We start from the raw sequence: 18,738 nt of genomic DNA, 5'->3' as shown, positions 1-18,738 counted from the left end.
ACGTACAGCACACCCCCATACTCCACACAACCCACACAAATACCACACACCACCACTCTCCCACACAACTCCCCCCCCCCTCCTACACACACACCACTACCCTACACAACCCACACACCTCTACGCTGCACCACATGCCCCGACCGTGGGAACCCTAACCTTCGCTCGTGCTGCACGTGTGCTGCTGCTGATGCTGCTGGTACTGATTCTGGTGATGCTTACAAGCGGATCGTGTTCTCCCTGCGATTCACACGAACACCCAGCGTGCTCATTGGTTTTTTTCGATAAAGTCACGTATGTAGAAATACAATAAAATTATATTAAAACAATCACGACGTTTCGATCACAACGCAAGCGATCTTCATCAGGTGATCAACGCAAGCGATCTTCATCAGGCGATCTTCATCACGTGATGAAGATCGCTTGCGTTGTGATCGAAACGTCGTGATTGTTTTTTGTTTTAATATAATTTTATTGTATTTCTACATACGTGACTTTACCGAAAAAAACAATGAGTAATTTTATGCAGTCACGAAAGCTTTACTACTTTATCCAGCGTGCTCCCTCGGAGCGGTGACACGGCACAGCAGTAGCGAGTTCGCCCGCTTGTTGCACAGGTTCACGGTTCGAATCCAACGGCCGCTCTGGTTATTGCTACGAGTGTTTACCATAATACATGCGCCGTCTGCTTTACAGTGGGTATCTTTTGCAAAATCATGTCATTGCGTGCCGGCGTCGTAGTCCAAATTTGAAAAATTACCCACAAATGACTCATTACGATACACGCAGTATCATTGCCCCCTACTGGCAGACTACAGCTTGGTGGACCCAATGACTTCCTCTCGTTCGTCACCTTTCTGCCATTCTCTTGTTGATGCAGCCATTGAACGCGCTTACTCTGTAACACACTGCCGCTGTTCGCCTCTTAAGTTCCAGTAACGTCACCTCAGCGCATGTGCCAGGCTATGTGCGCTATGTGTCGAAGGCCGCATGAAGTGTAGAAGGCTCGCTGGCAGGCGGTCACGGTACAGACTCAGGTGCCATAGTTTGACTGAGATTGAATGGCAGATGCACCATCTGTGCTCCCCACTGTGGCACATCGCTGCTTTTTTAGCCACCCGGCGCTCCGCGTGTCACCGATGTTTGTCGTGAGCGGGAATCGAACAACTCCCTCACACACACAGCGTGGTGATACTCGGCTCTCGACACGTAGTCATTTTTGGATCCGAATGCCGCTATGGTTGGTGTTGATGCTGAGACCACCTACAGTCTAGCCTGCAGTCTACACGTGCAATATAGCCTTCGACACAACCAATCATCTGTGGAGCTTTAGCTTGGTGTTTATGTGTGCGTCCGTACGTGTTTGTGCCTGGACAAAGTCCTATCGGTGAGCTCCTCTGGCAGGCAAGGCTGCGTTGGCTGGGTCATGTAGCCCCGCATGCCCAGCCACCGCATGCCGAAACAGCTTTTGTTCGGCCGGATCGAGGGGGCTAAACGGGCGCGGTACGGGCTAGAGAGGAGATGGAGTGATGTGGTACAGGAGGACGTGGAGCTGAGTGGACTTGCCGATGACTGGTACCAGCGGTGTCAAGATCGGCCTCTGTGGAGGAGGTTCGTGAAGGACGCTGCTGGGCAGTTGGAGGCAGTCGCCCTCCAACAACAACGGAGGGCGGAGGAGCGACGCTCACAACAACGAGCAGAGCGCCGGGTGGCTAAAGCACAGCAGATTGGCACAGTAGGAGGCACAGGTGGTGCATCAGCCAGTCATCTCAGTCAGTCGACCCGTTGCACCTGGGTCTGCCCCGTGACCTCTTGCCAGCGAGCGTTCGACACTTCACGTGGCCTCAAGGTGCACATGGCCTGGCACAAGCGTCGTGGTGACGTCACCGCCACCTAGTGGCGAATGGCGGTTGTTGTTGTGCCTGTTCCGTGTCTTTGTCTTTGGGGAGCGATAAGTGTTGCAGTTAGCGCGCTACGCTACGAACCTGGCGACCCGATTTCGATTCTTGCTTATGGTCAACATCAGTGGCGAATATCTGAACTGGTCCAGGGCCTCCCCTAGGTCGACTCAGCCTCAAACCAGTACCTGGTGCGGCGTAAACATCGCCACTGGAGAGACAAAGGCGGCTCTCACCCCCTCGTGTGCCGTGCCTGCCTTAATAGGTGCTCGATATCAGCACTTGCCCGAGCAGTCTAAGGCGATATTGGGGATCTTTGTGCGTGCGCAGTAATGGCGGGCGGGGGTCATGCGAGGCTACGAGAGAGAGGGGGGGGGGTAATTAGCTGCTTCACCACTGAGACTCGCGCCCGTCAATGGCCATCACCACCAGCAGGAGCCTCTGAGCATGATGAGCCTGCAGTGGTCGCCGGCTCGGCGTGGGTGGGACACGGGGACACGGAGCCCGTGCGCCCTCGCCTTGACAGGGCAGTGAGGCGTAGGCGAGACGTGTCAGGCATGCGGAGCGACTCGGGCCTGAGTGCGGCGTGCGTGTGAAGGGTTGTGACTGTGGGGTGAGTGTGGTGTATACGGGGTGTGAGTGGGGGGGGGGTGTGGGGTGAGTGTGGTGTATACGGGGTGTGAGTGGGGGGTGTATACGGGGTGTGACTGTGGGGTGAAAGTAGTGTATACGGGGTGTGAGTGGGGGGGGGGGTGAGTGTGGGGTGAGTGTGGTGTATACGGGGTGTGAGTGGGGGGGGGGGTGTGGGGTGAGTGTGGTGTATACGGGGTGTGAGTGGGGGGGGGGTGTGGGGTGAGTGTGGTGTATACGGGGTGTGAGTGGGGGGGGGGTGTGGGGTGAGTGTGGTGTATACGGGGTATTAGTGGGGGGTGAAAGCGGGGTGATGGTGGTGTATACGGGGTGTGAGTGGGGGGGAGGGTGAAAGTGGGGGGGGGGGGGTGAGTGTGGTGTATACGGGGTGTGAGTGGGGGGGTGTTAGTGGGGGGGTGAAAGTGGTGTATACGGGGTGTGAGGGGGGGTGTTAGTGGGGAGGGGGTGAGTGTGGTGTATACGGGGTGTGAGTGGGGGGGGGTGTGAGTGGGGGGGGTGAAAGTGGTGTATACGGGGTGTGAGTGGGGGGGGGGGTGAAAGTGGTGTATACGGGGTGTGAGTGGGGGGGTGTGAGTGGGGGGGGGTGTGAGTGGGGGGGTGAAAGTGGTGTATACGGGGTGTGAGTGGGGGGGGGGGTGTTAGTGGGGGGGTGGGTGTGGTGTATACGGGGTGTGAGTGGGGGGGGGTGTTAGTGGGGGGTGAGTGTGGTGTATACGGGGCGTGAGTGGGGGGGGCGTTAGTGGGGGGGTGAGTGTGGTGTATACGGGGTGTGAGTGGGGGGGGGGTGTTAGTGGGGGGGTGAGTGTGGTGTATACGGGGTGTGAGTGGGGGGGGTGTTAGTGGGGGGGTGAGTGTGGTGTATACGGGGTGTGAGTGGGGGGGGTGTTAGTGGGGGGGTGAGTGTGGTGTATATGGGGTGTGAGTGCTGCGTGTGGCCGCTGTCGCCTCGCCCCCTGCTGTGCTCCCTCTCAGCTTCAGTTCTCGGGGTCCGCCCCTCAGCGTCTGATTGTGTTTCGCTCGCACAACGAAGCGGTGGACGGCGGCGCGGTCCCTGTCGGGGACACTCCAGACGGGAGACACGAGGCGGAGACACCAGACGGGACACAAGACGGGACACAGGGAGGTCGAGACAGCGAGCGAGTGAGTGATCTGCAGAGCGCCGCAGTGGAGTGCTATTCATGGAGACGCAGGGAGAGTCTCCAATCAACGCCTTTGCGAGTCTCCTGTGTGCGCTCCGCGTCTCTGTTGCGGGAATTCAGAAGCATCTGGATTCGTCGTCGCCCGGGCGGGGCTGGATGTGTCTTCGTGCGTCGTGGTAGCGGTGTGATTTGAGCGCTGCGCAATCGATGTCGCAGTCGGAACCAGCGCCACGCGGATACGCGTGATGCTTTGCGCAGAACCAACCAGTGAGATAAAGTCACAGCACAGGTGGCTTCAGCCTCTGTGGAGATCTCTTGCGCGGTAGAAGGCGAGGAGAGCAGGAGGGAGGGATGTGAGGAGATGAGCAGTTGAGAAGGGAGGTAAGCAAAGTCGATCTGGAGATTTGAGGGGTTGAGGATAAAGTCGTGTATTGTCTTTGCCTGGTGTCCGTGTGGAGCCCAGCTCCTTCCACGCGTGCCCCTCTGCGCTCTCGGCAGCGGCGCGTGGCCGGGATGAGGCTGAAGTGCCACGCATCTCACTGCCAAGGCGCCTTGATTGCGCAGATTCTATGCCTCAGCCTCTCCTGCCTGCAGGCGAGCTGCTGGTACGAGAACCCGCCCCTTCCGTCTCTCCCGTGCCCCGTACACTGCCACATACACGCGTACTGAGCAAGCCGCAGGACAAACGACGTACACAGTGCCGGATTAAGCTAGTGCGGGGCCTGTAGCATATGTTATCAAGGGGCCCTAAATAAATAAAAAGTATTAAAACACAACATTTTTACTTGCATAGTAAAGTAATTTTATTTTTTCATTTTCTATACAGCCAGATAATAGATCAGTCGCTAACCTTAAACACCCAGTCGTTCATAACAGTTGAAGGCAGGGTAGTACTATAGTAATAGAGCAAGTGCAGACTCACTGAACTGGAATTGATAGCTTGAAAGCATTGAGCGCGGGGCTCTTGAAAGTGCGGCGCCCGTAGCATTTGCTACTTTTGCTACTAGGGTAATGCGGCACTGGACGTCCACAGTCACCTCCTGATCACTCTTCTATCGTTATTACCTCGGTGAACCCATCAACATCGCTCGTTGATTCTGCCACCCATGCTGAGGACTCGGTCTACGAGACTGTTTCGTCTCATCTACACTGTTAAATCACCACACTGCAGGACACAACTCACTCATTGTCCCACTAACTCACCCACTCACCATACTGCAAGTCACCTCACTTCTATTTTTATTCCCGTGCACTGCTCCACTTTGGAATTCCTCCCATCATCCCATCTTTAATGTCTTTATTGAACCCGCAATACGAAGGGGTTAACAAACTCATGCATGGGGAGGGAAATCCCATCATAACCTCTTTTACAAAAAGCTTCTAACACAATACCCTTGCTCAATTCAAGAAACGCGTTACACTCTTACAGATTAAAACTCTGATACTCGTGCCGTCTATTGCTGTCCGAGAACGTGTTGTCGATAACCCCGAGTATTCATGACGTGATGCGTGTGCCGTGTGTCCCATGGCGGACCTCAGCCCAGGTCAGCTGAGCTTCCCGCCCGCGCAGGGCGCCGATCAGGATGACATCGCCGTGTTCACGCAGATCCTGGATCGCCTCCTTGATGGATACGACAACCGACTTCGGCCAGGGCTCAGCGGTGCAGCCCTCGCAGTGACACGCACATGCGCGACTTGTCTCCAGCATTTGTCTTATACCTATACATATGTTTATTGTTGTTGTTTATCCAGGAAAGCCTCACTGAATCTCAAGGTTATTTTTCATGAGAGTCCTGCCAGATTTTTGCCATAGAGAGCCATGTTATGCACACATCCAACTTAGAAATTTGGGGGGGGGGTGTAACTTTTCAGCATTCTAATGTTTTTAACCAATATCAGTTAGATTGTATTTTTTTATAATGTGAAGAAACCGGAAACCCCAGAGGAAACCCATGCAGAATAGGTGGAGAGCATACAAACTGCACACAGAAAGGTACCCGAGTCGGAAATCGAACCCAGGTGCTTCTGGTTGAGGCTAGTGCCATCCCGTGGACTCCCAACTCTTCTATCTGGATGGGATAGAGTGTTTCTCCCCCACGTGCATGAGTTTTCTCTGGGTGCTCCGGTTTCCTCCCACATGTAAACACTTATTAATTGACAAATAATCAATTAACATAGTGAACCCCAGAGCTTGGGCAATTTTTGGCGCTGACTCATCATTTGGCTGCCTTCCTGCTTGTCTATGGTCCCTTGTGCCTCTGAGTCGCGCTCTCTCTTCAATAGTGAGTGAATACTGTGGGTATTACAAGTGGAAATTATAAATGATGAAAAAACAATGTCTGATTTTATGCTGAAATGAGCATGGAGGCGGTGCCCATCTTCCATTTATAGCCCTGAGCCAGTAGTGGAAATTCCACATTCCTGAAACAGGGTTAGTCTATCCACAGAACAATCACTGTTGACTTTCCCATGATGTACTTATTTTACCGCCTCCGGAGGGATAATGGGCTGAGTCCACCGCGTCAACAAGGCCCGAAGCTCACTCCCCTGCTGAGCCACTTATTCAGGCAGTGCACATATCACGCTTTTAATCTCAGCTGTATGTTTTACTTAAGACCCATCGTCTCGAGGGAGTAGACGTCTCGTATTGTTTGTATTACCACTGTGCGAGCAGGTTGGCATCTTTAACTTATAACTCGGTGGGAATCCATTAAGACCGACGGCTTCATTCACGTGTTGGAACAAAATATGTTTGTGTCAACGTCTTACCGAAAACAGCTGAGCTATTTTCTGCTCATTTGTAAGTGAAAACGAGTGGGGAACCAGTTCTCGATATTTTCCAAATCAGCCCCACGGATCTCTGTTAGTTGAGAAGCCTGAAGTGAAATACTGAAATCGGAAAAATCCAAAAATACAAATGTACAATGTATTTGGGCTTCATAAAACAGTATAAAGAACAAGTAATATGTGCGAAACATAAACCTAATTGCATGTGTCATACTTAGAGTTTGCCACACATGGTTAAAATTCTAACATGATTATCTTAAATAATGCAATAAACCCATATGAATTGTGCCAAAACCCAAATAAACATATAAAACAATAGCAGCTGTCAACATGATGGTTACATTCGGGATCACGTGGTGGTAATTTGCTACCGTTGCTGACGGCCTGTATAGCTGCTCGCCACAATTAACTTGACAACTCAACATTCTATTTCAAATCTAGATTTGATGGCATGGAATACATGATACACATCATAGCAATATCATTCTTTGTAAATAAAGACCTATTATACAAACACTGGTGACATTTTTGGCTGAATGTTATTTTTTGGGATTATGAACATACATTCGTAAGTTTATGATCTATTTTCCTGCCATCTGAGCAACCGATGTTGTCCCATGGCTCCGTGTGAATGAGGCCGAGTGAGCTGCGATGTGCGCATGGCTGCGGGCTGTGCACCCTAAACGGGTGTCCACAACTCTTCCCACAGTGAGCAGTGGCTTGCACACAATAATTTGCATCATCTTGGAGAATGTGAGAATCAAAATTTATCCCTCCACGTAAAAAAATTAGATTTTAAATATATCCCATAAATCACACGGTCTTCTGAGAGTGCACAATTTCAGTAACATTGGCCTAATATAAGCACACTTTGGACTGGTGTGGACATTGTGTCTCATCAGCAGTCAGGCTTGCTTGAACCAACGAACATCTGGCAGTTAACGGCACTGGTGTAAGCGAGCCTGACTGGGTGAGACGCTGATTGACGAGATACCAGAAAGCCATGGTGCTGATGGGATGTGTTAAACACGCTTGTGTTTGTGTTCTCTCAGGAGCCACTGAGGTGAAGACCGACATCTACGTCACAAGCTTTGGGCCCGTGTCGGATACTGACATGGTATTTATTATATTACAATATTATTACACGTAGGTTTTCGGAACAAATATACATAATAGAGGGTTTTTTTTGTTATATCAAATGTGGCTGTCGCCTGATGGCGCTTGTTATAATTAGCGAAACGTCGTACTCGTAACGAATTGGCCAAATGTTTTGTTTACGTGACAAACCTGACTAATTTGCTGTGTCGGGTGGTGGCGGGTTTAACAACACATTCATATTTATGCGATCTAACCCAAAAAAACTGTGATGGAGTATTATTACTATGGGTCGTGGGTGGAGGAGTGGAGGTGTTTAAGAAGTCGATTATCCGACCCATCTTCATTCTCGGGAATGCATTATCTTTACTAGTGATTTGTGCAGTATTTTATATATTTTTTGTAAAGTGGTTGTTTCTGCTCTTTGTTTCTTTCTATTCTGAATTTTGTTTTTTTGTTGTAATTTATCTTTCTTTATTACTGTACTTGTGATTACATTCTTGCTTGTGTCATCTTGGCTTTTCACCTGGTTAAACAAAATGAACATTAACTTAACACAACACACCGAGAGACAGGCACCACTCGATAGAAAGTAACAAAATACAAATCACAAGAGGAGCTAGGCCATGGGATTCGCTCTCACTGAGGCAATGCACAGTGACGATGAGAAGATACTTTCTGAAAATTGGATTGGAGGAATACAGGCATATACACAAACAGAAAATACTATCCCTAAAAGAGGTTTTTTGGGTTAGATCGGGTAAATATAAATGTGTAGTTAAACATGGCAGCACCTGACGCAGCCAATTAGTAAGGTTTGTCACGCAAACAAAAGATGCCAATTAGTTACTAGTTCACCATACCATGGGGTGTTGGACAGTAAACCCACAACATTTACAATTCGAGTATGACGTTTCACCAGTAATTATAACCAGCCTCATCAGGCAACAGCCAGAATTATGAAGAAATCCTTTTTTGGTCTTAAATAGAGCAATAAATGTGATGTCATTGTAAGAGCCATAAGACAGAAAGTGAGTATTATTTCTGTATATATATTTGATGTACATCCATCATACATTTGTTGACGGACTGGTTATATTTGATTTGGAATATCCCAACTGTGTAGAAACCCCCCTGTGGTTAGACGCTCCGTTGGTTGAACCCATGACATCACTTCCGGTTTTTACAGTATAAACGGGGGGGGGGGCTATGAGAAGAGCCGATGGGGAGCGAGTGGTTACAGTCTTTTGACTGTGCGACAGGATGATACAGTACTTGCGACGAAGTGATACAGTATGTGCGATGAAGTGATACAGTACGTGAACAGGCGAAGATATAACTTTAGAAAACGCTCGTTTTGTGCAACTAAGAAATAAAAAAAACAGTTTGATTTAAGACACCTCAAACACGTCAGACTTTTTGCTCCCACAAGTTAAGGCGTAGCTTGTTTTCTGGTACAAGAAAGCTGCGCCTACATTAGTCGAAAGACTCCTACTCACGTGGAAGAAACCTATTCAAGTGTAGAGTAGTAGTTAGTGACGTCATGTCACGCTCGCCCTCCAGTACGATGACGTCACGTATGGTGACGTCATGGACAGGGGGCGGGATGGTGACATGTCCCCCTGGGATATTTAGGTTGGGACCCGTGACGTGTTCAAGGTCGTTGCAGGGAGCCAGGAATGTGTGAAGTTGGGAGTTGGGACCCAGGGTAGGGGGAGGGGGAAATTAGCACCAGGCTAGAGTAGCCTGGGGGTGTGCTAGGGACTTCCCCAGTACCCTTCCCCTGGGGTGTGGAGTGTAGGCAGTGAGTGTGCAGTACACGGAGTCGTGTATGAAGAAAAGTCCTTAATAAAACAACTGGCGCAAGCCCCTACATGAAGATCTGCCTCCGAGTCATTTACGCTGCAACAACTGGTGTCAGAGTGCCTGCGCTGCCGCCACCATGTCAGCATCGGGAGCGGCGCGCAAGAACCCACCGACGGGACGATCGGAGGATGAAGACGGCGTGGAGGAGGCTTCGGCAGTGACCCTGGAGTCCAGGGCCCCGGTGACGGCCCCCGAGAAGAAGAATGGGACAGAGCGGGAGGAGAAGGCGTCCGGGGGTGCCAGCGCACCGCAGCCGGGCGCGGGGAGCGCGTTCGCGGGGCAGCTGGAGCTGCTCACGCAGGCGATGGCACAGCTCTGCGCCCGAATCAACATGGTGAAGGCGTCCGGGAGTGCCAGCGCGCCGCCGCTGGGGGCGGGGAGCGCATTCGCGGGGCAGCTGGAGCCGCTCACACGGGCGATGGAGCAGCTCTGCGCCCAGATCGACGAGGTGGAGGCAAGGGTGCGCGCACTCGGCACGCGTTTTGGATGGGAGCGGCGGATTCCCGCCAACCCGCTTCCCGCTAATTTCGAGATTGGCGTCATGTTCCCGATGGGGGCGCCGCGGGAGGCGGTCGCCATTTTGGCTGCGACGCCGCTGGCGGCGACCATGTTGGTTGGGGCACCGCAGGCGGCCACCATTTTGGCTGCGACGCCACATTGTTTATGCGACGCCGCATGTCGGCGCCATGGGCGCCGTGACGCCGCTCTCCACCGTGGGTGCCGCCGCGCGCGCGGGGTCTGCTGTCGGCGACGCCGCAGCTCCGCACCACGCCGCGTCCGCCGGGGGGGCCCCAGGTACGGCCGGGGCTTCGCACCTCGCCGCGCGGTGTGGGTTGCCGCCGGCGTCACCGCGGCTCCGGAGTGGGCCGAGGGTCACGCCGCGGCTCCGCACCTCGCTGTGCCGGCGGGTTTGGCCGCACCCGCCGCCACGGCTCCACTTGTCGCCGCGGTCGCGGAGTGGGCCGCCGGCTACGCCGCGACCCCTGTTCTCGCCGCGCCTGGGGGGTGGGCCGCCGACGCTGCCGCGGCTCTGCACCTCGCAGTGCTGCGCATTGCCGTGCCGACGCCGCGGCTACGCATCTCGCCGAGGGGTGGGCAGCAGGAGCCGCCGCTCGGGCCGGCACGCACCTTGGGTTTTGGCTGCGGAGGCGGGAGGGGGGGGAGCCTCCACTCGCCCTCCGCAGCTTACTGCTGGTGCTGCCACGAGTGGCCTACCCGGGCCTGGAGGGGGGAGCGCTGGGCTGCTGCAGCTCTCCCGGGGCCTGTCACTAGCTGGCGCAGTGCCTGGCCTGGCGGTTGATGCCACATGGGGAGGTGGGCCTGCGGTTCGTGTGCGCTTGGGGCAGGCGCTCTGTGATGACCAGACGGACCGCTGCCCTCGGCCTCCAGCCCTCATCGCCAAATTGTCGTTTTATGTGTTGTCGGGGCTGCCCAAGTGTTGTTTTGTTGTGTTATGTCTGGGCTGCCAAATTGTCGTTACCGAGTGATGTGGGCTTTGTAAATTTTACTTTATTGTTGTCGGGCTGCCCTGGTGTTGTGTTTGGTTCTGGGGGCGGTCCGTCTTCATAGCCACTTCCATGGGGTTGTCAGTTATTGTAAATGTGGTTGTTTGGGTTCCGGCGCTCCTCTACTTTTATATTCTTTACAGCCGAGTCGGCTGAATTTTTTTTCACAGGGGGGGTAATGTAGAGGAGTAAAATGGGGACGTGACGTCATGTGTGCCGTCCGGTGCGATGACGTCACGGAACGTGGCGTCATAGCTACAATCCGTGAGGCCATAGAACCGACCCATTGGAAGTATTTCAATACCTTAGTGAACCCAGCAGATCATGTTTCAAGAGGTTTGAAAGCTGAAAACTTTATCAAAAGTGAAAAATGGATTCAGGGACCCAAATTCCTGTGGATGGCTCCAAGTGAATGGGACGAACGACCAATTCGAATGAGTCAAAACTCAGATGATGATGAGATCAAGAAGTGGGTAACAGTCAATCTCCTCAGTATCAAAAGAGAACTTTAATACAGTGAACAGACTTGTCAATCTATACTCAAGTTGGTATCATCTGAAGAGAGCAGTGGCATGGTTTTTCCAATTGAAAGCGCTTCTGCTGCATTTAAGGAATAAAATGAAAGAGTATCCAGCTACAATAAGTCAGGCTGAAAGTAACCCCGAGAGGCAGAAGATACTTCTTAAGCAGTGCACGCAGAAACTCAAAGCAACACTGCAAAAGGAACTGCTTACAGTGGAAAATTTGACCCAGGCTGAGATCGATCTAATCCACTTCAGCCAGAAGAATTATCAAGACCATGCCAGACTCCAACAGTTCAGTCTGTTGTGTGTGTTAAAACGAAGTTCAGCACACTAGAGCGACCTTTAAAAAAGCTCTATCTGTTACAAGAAGCACCATGAAAGTATATGGATAAGATAAAGAGAAGGCTCAAGAAAGCCAATAAGTTGCAGAAATACAAGAAATTATTATTGTTATAAGTATAGATTATTATTTAGAGTTTGTGGCTCTTAAGGTTAAAGTTAAAGAGTAATTGGTATGCTCCCTGCCTAGCCAATTAGGGGCTGGTAATGTAAGAGCCATAAGACAGAAAGTGAGTGTATTATTTCTGTATGTAGATTTTATGTACATCCGTCATACATTTGTTGACAGACTGGTTATATTTGATTTGGAATATCCCAAATGTGTAAAAACCCCCCTGTGGTTAGACGCGCCATTGGTTGAACTCATGACGTCACTTCCGGTTTTTACAGTATAAACGGCAGGGGGGGGGCTATGAGAAGAGCCGATGGGGAGCGAGTGGTTACAGTCTTTTGACTGTGCGACAGGATGATACAGTACTTGCGACGAAGTGATACAGTACGTGAACAGGCGAAGATATAACTTTATAAAACGTTCGTTTTTGTGCAACTAAGAATAAAGAAACATTTCGATTTAAAGCTTTCGTGACTGCAATGATTCATCTTCTTTGGTTCTTTCGGTAAAGTCACGTAGAATGAGAATAAAATAATAAATTGATAAAAGGTCGTGATCTGAACGTGGCTCTTTCACTCCAGCGCTGTCCTACCAGACAGTCTCGTCCCTTCACCTGATGAAGGCCGCTTGTGTTGTGGCCAAAACGTCGTGAGAATATTATTGTGTTATTTTATTTTATCAATTTATTTTATTCTCATTCTACGTGACTTTACCGAAAGAACCAAAGGAGAATAAAGAAACAGTTTGATTTAAGACACCTCAAACACGCGTCAGACTTTTTGCTCCCACAAGTTAAGGCGTAGCTTATTTTCTGGTACAAGAAAGCTGCGCCTACAGGCATCACTTATGAGCCAATCACCAGAGGGAAGGGGGTTAATGTGTTACGCCGTTTTTGGGTTCAAAAATCGCAATACTATCGAGGGACACCTCTACTTATGCACATTCGATGTATTAACTTTCAAAGATACGAACAAACCTGTCCGTATATTCAGTTGCCTGTTCGGACTTAGAGTTGCAAGTTCAACTACTGTACAATAGATGGTGGTGGTGGCATCTACATCTGCAGAACATGAAGAACCAGTGGCATCTACATCTGTTCCCCGTGTTTAGTGCACATGCCGTATATGTTTGAATCCTACGGACACATAGACTTACAAACAGACCTCTGGAACTAACTCGTTCGTAAGTAGAGGAGTCCCTGTACCTGTTATTGGTTGCTCACAGTTAATCTCCATCGACGTATGGTGACCTGTATACGCATGAAATGAAACAGTGTATTGATAATACGCTCCCAAGCAGCACTAAGTCTGTAGCTATCAGAACGGTAAATAAATTGTTTTCTCAATTTAAATAGATTCTCTAATTAGTCTTGGTCAGTAGTAACTATTTCTGCATAAAACCTCAATATCAATTGAGTGTCCTTGTTGGCACGTGTGTTCTGCAACTGCCGACAGTTGTGTTTGGAAGTATTATTTATTTCTTTGGTGTTTTTTTAGTCTCATGCTGATCATTCTTCCCCTATCGCCAACATAGCATTTGCCACAGGAGAAATGAATCTGGTAGATACCTTCTACTGATAGCTTCAGAAAACACTGTAAGAACAATCTCAAACTTGCCAGTGCCATAGTTATATCACAATGAAATGAAATGAAACATTTAACACATAAGCAAAGAAGGCTGCAAAGTTGGGCTTCAGATCAATATAACCATGAGGGGCAGTGACGCGGTGGCCCAGTGGTGACGCGTTCGCCGCTCGTTGCAGAGGTTCGCGGTTCGACCCGAGCAGGCCACCCTAGTTAATACGGCAGGGGTATGAACCCGAAAATACGATGTGGCGGCTGTGGTTCACTGTGGCTATTAAAGATCCCCAATGTCATTCAAAACGAGTAGGCCATTGTGTGCTGGTATTGTTGGTCCAGATTTTCCAATTAAAATAAATCCTGTAAATGACTCAATGGGATTACGCATAGCAATCATGGCCTCCTATTGGCAGACTATTGCCTGATTAAAGGCCAGGTGCAAAATCACCTGTGACCACAGGGGAAGCTGCCACTGAGGGTGCCCTCATATGTTTGAGATAAAATGTTATGTAAGTCACTTATCGCATATAAAGTGCTGTGACATGACCCAGCATTAAGCGAACTATGTCAAAATCAAGAATAATTGTTCTATTTATCTTAATGTGTATGTGTATATGAGCGCTGTAATATTCCATCTGTCCAGGAGTACACGGTGGATGTGTTTTTCCGTCAAAGCTGGAGGGACTTACGGCTCAAATTCAACGGGTCCATGAGGATTCTGCCTGTGAACAATATGATGGTGTCTCACCTATGGACGCCAGACACATTCTTCTACAACAGCAAGAAGTCCGTGGCACACAACATCACCACTCCCAACAAACTCCTGAGGATCTGCGATGACGGATCTCTGCTGTACACCATGCGGTAAGCATTGTGCAGCTCCGCTCATGTATCACACCTCAGCCACACGTAACATTTGCCAGCGGACGCCTAATATGATGCATCGCAAGCTAAGCACAGTAGCCACTGTGATGTGGATTTTGTGATAACTCCACTTGCAACTGTTTGACGAATGTCTTTGGCTGTTTACATATGAGTGCAATAATCACCCTACATCTATTCAGATGTTTCTGTCAATTAGATGATGTTGCAGCACACGGGAATCACAACCTCATTCACTGTTTTGTACAAATGTTAATGTGAAAAGCCTGAAAACTGACATGGAAAGTAATTTAACCATGAATCCAAAACTGCACGTCAGTGATGTCTTTGCGAAGGTTTTTTACTTGTATATTATGTGCAATATTCAAGTTGATTTTGTTTAACTAGGTGATACCTCAAGAGACCACTGTTAATGTACACTGTTCTCTTAGGCTGACTATTAATGCAGAGTGCCCGATGATATTGGAGGATTTCCCGATGGACACGCACGCCTGCCCACTCAAGTTTGGGAGCTGTGAGTATGTGGAGACACATACACTTTAACAGCATGCAGATAATTTGCCTCCTCATGCTTTAAATATGCGTTATATATTTTTGGCGGCAGAATGACGTAGTGCCTCACAACAAGAGTATATGGATTTAAAGCTTTCGTGACTGCAGGGATTCATATTCTTGGTTCTTTCTGTGAAGTCACGTAGAAGGGAAACAATAAAATAAAAATATAAAACAATAAAATTATCACGACGTTTCGACTGCAACACAAGCAATCATCATCAGGTTGATTGCTTGTGTTGCAGTCGAAACGTCATGAGAATTGTATTGTTTTATATTTTTATTTAATTGTTTCCCTTCTACGTGACTTTACCGAAAGAACCAAGAATAAGAGTATATGGGTTCACTTCCCATCTTAGGCTCTTTTAAATGCAGAGTTTATATCTTCTGCCCCTGTTCTGCATGGGTTTCTGTGTTCTCTGGTGTCCTTCCATAGCTAAAAACACTATAAAATATAACTTGTATTGATCAAACGACATCCAAATGCTGAAAAACTACTGTACCATGCAAATGACTCAGTTGGGATTACGCACGACATCACTCCCAACTGCAAAAACTTTGCAGGCTCCTCTTTAAAAATCATCTTGAGACTCAGAGAGACTTCCTTGGTAAACAAGCAAAATATTTCGATGAAAGTAAACCTTTACGTGAACCACAGTCGTAGTGTTCATGCAGCAAACCAGCTGGGGCCTGGGTTTGCGGAAAAACGAATGTGTGTGGCCATTGCTGTGGTTTGGTACACGGTGATTCTAGATTTAAAGCTTTCGTGACTGCAAGGATCCATACTCTTTGGTTGTATTCGGTAAAGTCACGTAGGTAAAAAATAAAACAACAAAAATCACGACGTTTCGGCCACAACACAAGCGGCCTTCATCAGGTGAAGGGATCAGGCTGTCTCGAGGACAGCGCTGGAGTGAAACACAGCCACGCTCAGACCGCGGACCTTTAAGCTGTGTGCGAGGAAACAAGGTGCCTTGACAAAGGAATTAGCATAAAATTAGCATTTGATTGGCTGACTTAGCATAGAGGTGGTGTACGTGCGGGTGCACTTGCCGTTTGGCGCGGGGGGGGGAGGGGGAGTTTACCTATTGATGGTGTGAAAAGGGAATTTTTAAGAGCTGCGAAAGTTTGGGGTACCACTACTTGAAAAATATACTGTACCATTGAAAATTAGTTTAATGTTTAGTTCGATTTACAACATCTTTCCAATGGTTGCTTAATTTGACACCATCTTCTCGGTTGAAATTGTGTCTGTGTTTGTAGATCTGAATTGCCTCGTGAACAGATCTCTGATAAAAACCCGTGGGTTTGCAAAGAACCTTGGTATCGGAGAAAATTATATCGTGATCACCCACAGCATTGTAACAGTGATCAGCTACGGCAGAATAATTTGTTTTGCCATGTTTCAAATCTGATGTGTGCTCGCGAATTCGGTCAGAGACATGTCGCTTTGTCTCCCCGATAAAGCAATCACCGCAGGTACAATTCGATTTGTAAACCCCGGGGTATTCTAAGTCAGGAATGACATCCTTCACGGATGGGATCAGATCATGAATTTTGTGTACTGTATTGAACCGGACCTGGATCTTGTGTTTGTTTAGAATTTTGGAAATCTTTTTAGTAACGCCTGCTATATATGGTAGTGTGATGGTTTTGACCGGAGTATCAAGTGGTTGTTTCTGTATGGAGGGAGAAACAGCTTGGCGGATGGTACGGTCAGAGTATCCATTCCTTTTGAGGGCCAGGTGTACATGTTTTAATTCACTGGTCAGGTGGTGTTGGTCCGAAATGCAATGAGCCCTATGGTATAAAGTTTTGATGAGATAATTCTTTTGGGCTGGGTGGTGGTGGGAATCAGGTTTCAAGTAGGAATCTGTGTGGGTGGGTTTCCTGTGGACAGAATGCCCCAATGAGCCATCAGGTCTAACCTGATTTCTAAATTCAACCACCTATCAAAGAAGAACCCAGTTCCACATATAACAAAACTAGATGTTAACAAAATCGTCATTAATCAGAGTAGCACCCCGATTTCGGACAATCTGAAAACAGTACTGGCTAGGGGACTGAATTTTGCTGTCACCCCAAAACACATACTAGTAGATGATATCATCTCTCAGGTCGATGTAGCCCTCAAAGGCGTAGGACACATCCAAGCAGACGTTGCGAGAGCTGAAATAGCCACTATTCTTAAGAATGCTAAGAAACCCATTAGTAACATCAGCAAAAATTGACGCTCTGAACTCGCGAATTTAAAAAACAGAAGTGATATTGTCATCCTCTCAGCCGATAAAAGCAACGCTACTGTAATTATGGATAAAGATTCATACAACAAAATCCAGAATCTGCTCAACGATGGAAGTTACTCAAAAATAAAAAATGACCCTACCAATAGCCTAGCGATAAAAACCAACAAGATCATCACAAGTTCGACCTCCCTAATCGACCCAACTAAACGTCCCTCCCTAAAACCTTCTGCTGCAAGACCCCCTAGATTCTATGGTCTTCCCAAGATTCATAAAGAAGGCACCCCACTACGACTCATCGTATCCACGATCAACTCCCCTACCTATAGACTAGCCCGTTTTCTGTCAGATACCTTGCTGCCTTTCACTGGCAAGACCGCCTCAGCAGTACTTAACTCAGCCCAATTGGTCTCTATGCTCAAAGACGTTGTACTGTCCCCTGACGATATCCTTGTCAGCTTTGATGTGGTCTCTTTGTTCACCAAGGTCCCAGTACCTGATACCATTGAAATAATTGAAAATTTGGTCCAACATGGACTAGACTCCGACACACCTGCACTGAATTTTGATTTAAAGCTTTCGTGACTGCAGTAATTCATATTCTTAGCTCTTTCGGTAAAGTCACGTTGAAGGGAAACAATAAAATATTTATAAAACAATAACAAATATTTTATTATTTTATTGTTTCCCTTCAACGTGACTTTACTGAAAGAGCTAAGAATACACCTGCACTGGTTAGGCACCGCCTCAACAATACCTATTTTACTTGGAATGGATCCTTCTACAAACAAAATGAGGGTACCCCCATGGGATCCCCCTTGTCACCAGTGATAGCCAATATTTTCATGGCGAAATTTGAATCAGACGCCATCCAGACTTCCACCCTCAGACCTTCCCTGTGGAAGAGATATGTGGATGACACTTTTGTCATTTGGCCACATGGCCTCCCAGCTCTGAACCTTTTCCTACACCACATCAATTCCAGACATCCCGCCATCAAATTCACCATGGAAGTGGAGAAAGATGGCAAGCTACCATTCTTAGATGTTCTGTTTGAGAGGAGACCTGATGGCTCATTGGGGCATTCTGTCTACAGGAAACCCACCCACACAGATTCCTACTTGAAACCTGATTCCCACCACCACCCAGCCCAAAAGAATTCTCTCATCAAAACTTTTTACCATAGGGCTCATTGCATTTCGGACCAACACCATCTGACCAGTGGATTAAAACATGTACACCTGGCCCTCAAAAGGAATGGATACTCTGACCGTACCATCCGCCAAGCTGTTTCTCCCTCCATACAGAAACAACCACTTGATACTCCGGTCAAAACCATCACACTACCATATATATCAGGCGTTACTAAAAAGATTTCCAAAATTCTAAACAAACACAAGATCCAGGTCCGGTTCAATACAGTACACAAAATTCGTGATCCGATCCCATCCGTGGAGGATGTCATTCCTGACTTACAGTACCCTGGGGTTTACAAATTGAGTTGTACCTTCGGTGATTGCTATATCGGGGAGACAAAGCGACATGTCTCTGACGGAATTCGCGAG

At 48.5% G+C, this 18,738-nt stretch overlaps 1 protein-coding gene across 5 annotated transcripts in view; it reads left to right on the top strand.

Moving 5' to 3' along the window:
• The first annotated feature begins 175 nt into the window (after window positions 1–175).
• LOC116943053 (gamma-aminobutyric acid receptor subunit alpha-1-like) overlaps window positions 176–18,738 on the top strand; it is a 31,563-nt gene continuing 13,000 nt past the window's right edge. For 2 of the 5 annotated variants that reach the window (XM_076067372.1, XM_032955689.2), the window contains exons 1-7: window positions 176–199; window positions 3,522–3,689; window positions 4,187–4,293; window positions 5,228–5,349; window positions 7,528–7,592; window positions 14,140–14,360; window positions 14,810–14,892. In XM_076067372.1, coding sequence (XP_075923487.1) covers window positions 191–199; window positions 3,522–3,689; window positions 4,187–4,293; window positions 5,228–5,349; window positions 7,528–7,592; window positions 14,140–14,360; window positions 14,810–14,892 — 775 coding nt within the window. In that variant the 5' untranslated portion in view covers window positions 176–190. Of the gene's footprint in view, window positions 200–2,445; window positions 2,512–3,437; window positions 3,690–4,151; window positions 4,294–5,227; window positions 5,350–7,527; window positions 7,593–14,139; window positions 14,361–14,809; window positions 14,893–18,738 lie in introns of those variants that run through there. The other 3 variants (XM_076067374.1, XM_032955687.2, XM_076067373.1) reach the window with 3 other exon arrangements.

This window comes from Petromyzon marinus, chromosome 16, assembly GCF_048934315.1.
Source record: "Petromyzon marinus isolate PM22_M1 ecotype Great Lakes invasive population chromosome 16, UKy_Petmar_22M1.pri1.0, whole genome shotgun sequence".
Lineage (NCBI taxonomy): Eukaryota > Metazoa > Chordata > Hyperoartia > Petromyzontiformes > Petromyzontidae > Petromyzon > Petromyzon marinus.
The sequence above is the reverse complement of the archived record's forward strand: the minus strand, read 5'-3'. Positions and strand labels throughout refer to the sequence as shown.